The 8,923-nt window shown below is 34.0% G+C and overlaps 1 protein-coding gene across 2 annotated transcripts in view; it reads left to right on the top strand.

Annotated features, from left to right (window-relative positions):
- Positions 1 to 441: 441 nt before the first annotated feature.
- The window catches only part of LOC106871159 (innexin unc-9), a 21,749-nt gene continuing 13,267 nt past the window's right edge, over positions 442 to 8,923 (top strand). Inside the window, exon 1 of one of the 2 annotated variants that reach the window (XM_014917472.2) lies at positions 442 to 894. In XM_014917472.2, the coding sequence (XP_014772958.1) occupies positions 893 to 894 (2 nt within the window). In that variant the 5' untranslated portion in view covers positions 442 to 892. Of the gene's footprint in view, positions 895 to 1,128; positions 1,277 to 8,923 lie in introns of those variants that run through there. The other variant, XM_052965580.1, reaches the window with a different exon arrangement.

Here is an 8,923-nt window from a genome sequence, read left to right as displayed (position 1 = left end):
TGTAATCTAACATGTGCCGTCGTCTCCGGATCCTTATCTGTAAACCACTGTTATTTCTGCATTCTTGTTTAAAAACAACTATTTTAAAACTTAAAATACTTGCATTAATATTCTTTCTCAAAATTAAAAGTATTTTTGTTTTCATATATACATATATATAATAGCAAGTAACTAAATACGTCACACTGCCAAACAAACCTTTGACATGCTTTAAAGGAAAAAAATTTAGCAAGACTTCATTTTGTCTCCATTGAAAGTGTTGTTATTTTATGTGTGTGTATGAAGTTTTCTTTTTCTCTCTATCTCTCTCTGTGTCACAGTCAGCCATACACAAACAATTACTTACCCTGTACCAGATTTGTTCCCGCACACACATCCACACACTGATATGCTGCTCTGTCATTGGTCCGATTGTCATCATCTCAATGTCTCTTTCTCCACTCTTAAGTGTTATTAATCCTCTCTCTAACCATTCAGTTGACACGATCAGTATGGAGTTACTACTCTCAGGCAGCTAATAGACATTTTTCGCCTGCACTTAAAAAATTTTACAGGACCTCGTGTACTAAAACAACATTGGTGTTAATATAGACAATATAACATTTTAATAATTTATTAATCCCAGTTAAAAACAACACAAAAGACACTTAAACGCCTCCCTTGTTTTTAAAACTTGATAACTCGACAATTTTTTGATTATTGTCGGCCCCTTTGATTATATTCAACCTCACCAAAAATAACTAATTAATTGCTGCAAGTGAACTTTACTGGTCCCTTTTTAATAAACCTCCACGTGATTATTATTTATTCATTCCCCTGTTTTTGTTCCTTTAATTTCTGACTTAAGGGAAATCACATTACCCGAAGCCGCGCTAAACAAACAGATATAAATATGTAAGTTCATTTAAAATTATTTTCGTTTGTATATCATTTAAAATTATTTTTTTATTTCTATATCATTTGACCGCCTCTAAAATTAATGACTCTTCAGTTTTGAGCAGATCATGAAGTTGTTTCTCATGAACTATGTACTTAGAAACACCTTTTTTCTTTCTTTCATTGTTTGGGCATTCCTCTTTGTAAACATTTGATATCATGTCATGCTTCAATACACATTTTTGACATACCTGAAAGGATGGAAAATATATAGCCTATACAAAAACCTGTGGGTGAAACTAAAGTTTTTCTCATTAAATTATAACCAGTCCCAGTCTTTAAACACCAGACAGACAAGCCGTGCCTCAACATTCTTTCTAGCTATGGGTTCAGACGAGGAGTAAGTTTTAGAATTACTTTTATGATAAAATTTTTCTTTGCTTTGTACAGCTCAAATTAGAAGCTGCCTTTTCTAACATCATTTATTTATAGCCATAGTTTAAAATGATCATCTTTTCCCGGTAATTTTCTTGTGAAGAGAACCTTTCCTTTATTTTGCCTCTATGAACATGTGGTGTTTGTGTATTTTGGTAATGTTCATATATCCTTGCTGTAACTCCCTTTTCTATCTGCTGCTTGCCTATCATACATCTCTTTCTCCCTACAAAATCACTCTGTATGGACACATTCTGTATTCATAATGTGTGTGTGTGTGAAGTAGATCTCCGTCGCTTTCGACAATGAGTATTCTAGTTTATGTGATCAACTGAGTTACATACTCAGTTGAATCAACACTCTTTAAGTAACAGAATATTCCACATATACTTTTTCTTACCCTTAATCACGTAATCCTCGAGCACAGTTTGATACATTGTGTAACAGAAAAAAGGTCGACGCTTTGAATATTAATCCTGTCGGTCTGACAGATTTTATTTTCACTCATAAATAAGCCTTGGGTCGATCTGAGGGTATGTTGAAAGATATTTGCCCAAAATACCTTGTGGGTTCAAACCCTGACTCAGTGACTGTTCTTAACCACTTACCGGCTTTTCTTGCGTATATAGACACTATAGTTATAAATATATACTAATGTATGTGGGTAATCTGTACGCTTATTCTTTTCTACTTTAGGCACAAGACCCGAAATTTTTGGGGAGGGGTCCAGTCGATTAGATCGATACAGTACACAACTGTTAATTGATTTATCGACTCTAAAAGGATGAAAGGCAAAGTTAACCTCGGCGGAATTTGAACTTAGAACGTAAAGACAGACGAAATACCGCTAATCTGTACACTTATTGTTTATATAAATCAGAGGTTGCATGCTAAATCTTAACAATATAACAATATTCTTTTGATGTTCTCTTTTAGATACTTTTTAATGTATGTTCTAGAATAGTTTGTAAAGAAAATAACTAGAGGCAAGAAAGTATGAACATTTGTTCATTGCTTGTAGCCTAGTTTGGAACTACTTGAAATAATTTTGCCTTTTGAAAAATTTAGTTGGACCGGAAAACGTGATTGCTTTGTGACTTGTTTTTTTAATGCACTTGAAATATATCCTTAATTTTCCAGACATAATATAATATAAAACTATCACAAACTGACAGCAATTAATATACAGAATAACTAAAATATTCTTGTAAGAAACTGGCTATCCTTTGGCTTTAAGTTGGTGCAAACTGTAGCTCCCTACACTAAGGCTGACTTTCTTTCCCCTTTTCTGTTATTACTGCATCTACCGCCTTTTTTTTTTGTTTAAGCCTTTATTTAAAAGCCACTCCTGAAATTTCCTTTATATGTTTCTTACTCCTCATTCAAGCCATATAATTTAATTAATTTCCATTAATCTGACCTTGCAAAATAAACCCATCCCTCCAAAATTTCCAAGAGTTTAATGGGATCAGTTGCTTGGTTCGTTGGGACGACAGAGCATAGTAAATGTCGTGGTGATGTGGAGAACGTTCAGTTGTTTAGCCCTGGGGCACACATTCTTCAAATGCATTCCAGTTGTGATCATTCCTCCCTTTGTTCAACCGATGTCTCCTACAATAACGACTGCAAAATTTGGTTTTGAAGGAGATTTCCTGATCTTTTTTTTTTTTTTTTTAAGCAAATTCCTCTGTTCGTTTAGATGTGTATTGGTGATAGACGTATACTCACATATGTAAAATGTATTTTGCAATCAACTTCTTTATAATTAGTAATCTGAAATATGTCCAATTACACACAGAGGTTTAGCTATTTTAAAAATACAAACACACACACACACGTGTGTGTTTGTGTTTAACTACAAAAGCATGCTTCAGAAGTTACTGATTCAAGGGCTGAGTTTTGTTCATTGTACATATATTGTGCTTTTGTGTCTGTGTATATGTATAATAATGTGTGTGTATGCCCGCGCGCGCGCGAGCGTGCTTGATTGTTACAAGTCCGTGTTAGATATTTGAAACCATATAACAACAATGAGAATCATTATTAAAACTATAGCAGTATTATCACTTGAACAATATATGTATGTACATTGGAAACTACTAATAAGTAGTGATGAATAAAGTAAACTTTATAGATGACTTTATTTGTTAATAGTTTAAATTTTCATTTTTTAATTTTAACTTTTCAATATTTGTATTTTATATTCTATTTTACATTAGAACAGGATCAATGTATCAATTTCACTATTTATCTTTTCATTTTAAACTGTGAACTCAATATCCTTTATAGATAATATAACTTCTCAATCATAGAACAACATAGATCAATATTTTCCAGCAAGATGTATAAATAAGATGCTGGAAGGTGAGAGTTTTATAAACAATATACGTGAAATAGTATTATTGTAAATAGCTCTGAAGTTCCTTTTTGACCAGAATGTGTGGAACTTAGTTCTTTGTTTTTCTGTTGGTGGTATAGCTATCCAGTGAACTTCAAGTTTTTGCACTCTCATGAGAAGATTTCATTTGCTGAAAAGTGAAAAGGTTTTTAGATAACTTGGAAAAAGAAATCAGTTATTATTGTTGTGATAATTTTAGAAAAGGCGTTTAATTTAAGGCTGCTGTCTGTTATGGAAGAAATAGTGCCATCTTGAATTATCATGTGCTGGCTGAGAGAGAGTTGGGCAAAGGCGCATGCATGGTTCAGAGCAGTCATGGACTACTTCTATAGTGAATGGAAGTATATATTTTCGGTATAGCTGAAGAATAAAAATTTATGTTGGAAATAGGGTAAATAATGACTCACTCATACAGTATTGTGTGGTTGGGTGAAAATGCTCTATGGGCTTGGTGTCATTCTCTGGTCTGAAGCTGTTTGCTCTTTCCTACTTCGATGCCCACAGTTGTTAATTTGGGAGCAAAAAGAGTTTGGATTTATTTAAAATAAAGGAAGATCTCGTTTCTATTCTGTAAAAAGGAAATCTGATCAATGATTTAGAGGTATTCTATACTGATAAATATTCTTCATTTGACGAAGTAAAGAAGTATGCATGCAGTATTGATTGGATCTAAAGTCTTAAGCTTTTTATAAAGTATGAAATTTAAATAGTTAGTAAACCAATAAATCAATAATTCTTGCCACTTGTGTAAATTACTCATTAGTAAATATATATTTATTCATATTTGCATGTATATAATCCACTTTTATGATTTATACTTTACATGCTTAAGTTAATAAGGTGACTTGCGACACATTTAGTCCTGTTTCATGCATTCCATGCCTCTGCTTGGGTGAGAGCCATTACTGTCCATTCTGTTTCTGGAAGTGAGCACAGTAGAGATGGGTTGATTCCTCAGAACACTTAACTATTTTTGTTTTTTTGTGACACACTATTGAGGTAGCTGTTATTTGTATTTCTTTTTGTCTGAGCTTATTGGGAGAGGATTGTAGATTTGAGTGTGAATAATGTAACAGGGTCTGTGAGTTTGGTGCTTGCTATGAACCATGCCACTCTCATGGCCAGATGGTGTGTCCTTACTAGATTTTCTGAATATGTTGATCAGTGATTCTCAATCAGGGGTCTGCATGACCCTTAGTGGTCCACATTGTTAAGAATTATGTGCAATAAATTGGTTACACTTGCAATACACAAATTATTTTAACAATTTTCTATACATACTTTCAAATAATATTTATTTATAAAATTATAATGGGATTTTTCCAACATCAAATGGCTAAAGGGGTCTGAGTAGAGTAAAATGGGTTTCAAAGGGGATCCAAAAGCAAAAACTGGTTGCAGATGATTTACAGCTATTGATGTAGAAAGTGCTGTATGTATTCTATGCAGACAGAACACTATTTTTTTTCTATTGGTGAGATGTAAATTTAGACATGAATGCTGAGCACTTTGTTTTACAGCTTCAATTCTTTCTAATTCTGGGCATTAAATTATTCAATAATTTTTCAGATTAACACCCGCATGATCTTCACTAGGGTGTTAGGGTCAGGGTTAGGGACGGAATTCCCTAACCCTAACCCTAACACCCTAGTGAAAATCGTGCAGGTGTTAATCTGAAAAATTACCAATTATTCTTCTATGAAGTAGCTGAACTTGTCCAACCATTATGTTGCAAGTGGAACAAACCTTCAGAAACAAGTACATTTGAGGGGAAAATCATTATTCTGGAATACATTTTTATCTAATATTTAAATTTATCTTTTCAATTAATTACAAATTTTATAAAAACTTCTATGTCTTGCATTAAAAATCAAAATCAATTAGCTAATAATGCAGATAGCTTATTCTAAAACTCCCTTTTAAATTTTGATAATTTTTTTAATGAATGGTTTATTATATTTTATAGAAATAATAAGGTTCTGCTGTTCAGAAATTTTAGTTTTGCAATGCAACCTTGTTAGCAGTTAGCTTCAATGTAGACTTCCAACATATAAAGGTTCCCTTTCAACCACTGCCTTAGTCATTTTAGCTGATAATGAAAATTTAAGTAGAAAATCTTTGTTTAGGCATTATGCAGGCACAAGGCTAGTAATTTTGAAGGCTGAGGGTTTCTTCATTATCTCTACCCACTGGATTTGGTTGATAATTTAGTGATACTGAAAGGATGAAAAAAAACAAAGCTGAACTCAAAGCTTGAAGGTATTTTCTCTGATGCTGTAAAACTTCTGCTACTACACTTTATAATGTCCAGAATCAATTGTCAACTTTCTTTAAAAGAAATTACTCTTTTATTGGACATTATTTCATTATTATTCAGTCCTATCAGTATAGGCTTGTTATTGATATTTATTACATAATATCTCCTTGTAAACTTTTCTTAGACACACCTATAACAGTCTGTTGGTAGAGGTATAAAATCTTCGTATATTTGTATACTGACTACTGTATCAACTTCTATAGTTACTAATTCAGGGCTTGTTTACTGTTTTCTTGTCAAACCAGTTTGTCACCATAGGCCTTTATGATTTCATATCTTTCAGCTATTTCTGCCTATGCTCTATCTAATTTCTGTGTGTCAACAACTTTTTAATTGTCTGTAAATCAGTAACTATGCCTTAAAAGAAAGAAATAAAGGTTTTAATTTCTTCCCTTTGTGTATCTGTGTGTGTGTGTGTGTGTGTGTGTGTGTGTGTGTGTGTTAATCCATCCAGCACAGAGTTGTGCTATTGACTGAATTATTTTCAAGAAAAGTCAACTTTTTCTCATGGTTAAATTTATTTCAAGGCTGATGACTGATATTTGTTTAGATTTATAAATCGTTGCAGATGGTAGAACTCTATCTTTGCTGATATTTTTAACTCCTACTCAATTTAAGTGAATGGGTTATGAGATAGACTATTTTCAGTTTTTTTTTGTTTTTTTTTAATGAAAGTAAAAACTTAAATTCTTGCCTCACCACAAGTTATCCTGTGATGCTTTAAATCTTTAGCATTAAAACTGGGTAGATCTGGCCTCTTACACTACAATAGGAGTGACTGTGTGGTAAGTAGCTTGCTTACTAACCACATGGTTCCGGGTTCAGTCCCACTGCATAGCATCTTGGGCAAGTGGGTTTGGTAGACGGAAACTGAAAGAAGCCCGTCGTGTATATATATATATATATATATATATGTGTGTGTGTGTTTGTGTTTGTGCGTCTGTATTTGTCCCCCCAACATCGCTTGACAACCGATGCTGGTGTGTTTATGTCCCCGTAACTTAGCGGTTCGACAAAAGAGACAGATAGAATAAGTACTGGGCTTCCAAAGAATAAGTCCTGGGGTCGATTTGCTCGACTAAAGGCGGTGCTCCAGCATGGCCACAGTCAAATGACTGAAACAAGTAAAAGAGAGAGTAAAGAGTAATATCACATTGTTAAAATAAAAAATTGCAACGATATGAGATAATGCAGGATTTATCCAAAGTAACGTGGAATAAGTATAAGCATTACATCTGATAAAGTAATCTGAATGTTGAAGGGTTAAAGAGCAAAAGTCAGTCTTGTGGTTTGAAAGATTAACATGATTAGCATCCTTGCATTGTCAATATAAATGGTCTTCCACAACTTACTTAGTCCAAAAGCACAAGCTGACAGCTATAAACTCTTTTAACCTTTTAGACAGTCATATGATCTTTTTATTATGGCGTATTCTCCAAATTGTATGCTTCTTTCAGCTGCCTATTAGATGTTAATGAGAAATTCTATACTCTCTATAACAGAGAGGATGTGTGATGTACTAAATTGGTGGTTGTAGCTTTTATCTTTTACTTGGTTCACTCATTGGAGTATGGCCATGTTGGGGACCACCTTGAAAAGTTCAGTTAAACATATTTACCCCAGTACTTATTTCTTCTTAAGTCTGGTACTTTTTCTGGAGGTCTCTCTCTACACGCACATATACATGACAGGCTGTCACAGTCTCCTCCATTTACCGAATTCATTCACAAGGCATTGGTCAGCCTTGGCTTATTGCAGAAGACAGGGTCCCAGTGGGACTGAACCTAAACCACATGGCTGCAAAGTAATCTTAACCACATAACCATGGGAAACCACCGCATTTTAACTCTGCATTTGAATTTAAGTGACATAAAGATGCATTATTGTATGTAGGTATCTGTGGTAGAGTTTTGCTCCTTATTTTGTATATGCTTGAATTTTTAAATCCTATCTTGGTTAATCGGCAAATCTTTTAATACTAATCTATTAGGATTATGCTGGTTTTGACTATAATAGGGTTTTGTTTCAATCAAAACTAATTATTTTTGTAAATGCTTAGTGAGTAAATTTCATCTGTGAAAGTATGTGTAATTTGTATTTCATGGACACCTGGATGGAGTCTTATGAAACCAAGTTACTAAATTCTGCTAATTAACTGCTTTGTATGAGATACATTTTTAGTTAACAAGTTGTTTGGTATATTTTTGTTAGACAAAATATGATTAACGTACTCGATTAGGTGCAGGCACGGCTTTGTGGTTGAGAAATTCTCTTTGCAACCATGTGATTACAAATTCAGTCCTACTGCATGACACATTGCGCAAATGTTTTCTATTCAGGCCCTAGACTTGTATGTGTGTGTGCTTGTTTTGACATATTGGTGCTAATTACTAACTGCTGTTACCATCATACAAATAGTGTCATCCATTTGCAGCCTTCCTTGATAGCATGTCATGCCATTGTACTGTTTGTGTCTGAAAGACTTGGAGAAATATGTTTGTAAACTGGTGCTGGTGCCATGTAAAAGGCACTGTTGCTGGTGCTACATCAAAAGCACCCAGCACACTCTTATAAAGTGGTTGGCATTAGGAAGGGCATCCAACTGTTGCAACTGTCAAAACAGGCTATGGAACCTGGTGAGGCTCCTGTCAAACCATCCAACCCATGCCAGCATGAAAAACCGACATTAAAATGATGGTGAAACAGGTCAGAGTTTGTGACAAGAAGGGCATCCAGCTATTGAAAATCTGCCTCAACAAATATCTAACCCATGCAAGCATGGAAAAATGGACATGAAAATAATAGCAACAGTTTAGTCCTTCAGCTTTCAAAATTTTACACTTGTACTTAAAACCTGTACGTGTGTGTGTGTGTGTGTGTGTGTGTGTGTGTGTGTG

Source organism: Octopus bimaculoides, chromosome 2 (genome assembly GCF_001194135.2).
Source record: "Octopus bimaculoides isolate UCB-OBI-ISO-001 chromosome 2, ASM119413v2, whole genome shotgun sequence".
NCBI classification, from domain to species: Eukaryota; Metazoa; Mollusca; class Cephalopoda; order Octopoda; family Octopodidae; genus Octopus; species Octopus bimaculoides.
Note: the sequence above shows the minus strand (reverse complement) of the source record. Positions and strands in the feature narration are given on the sequence as shown.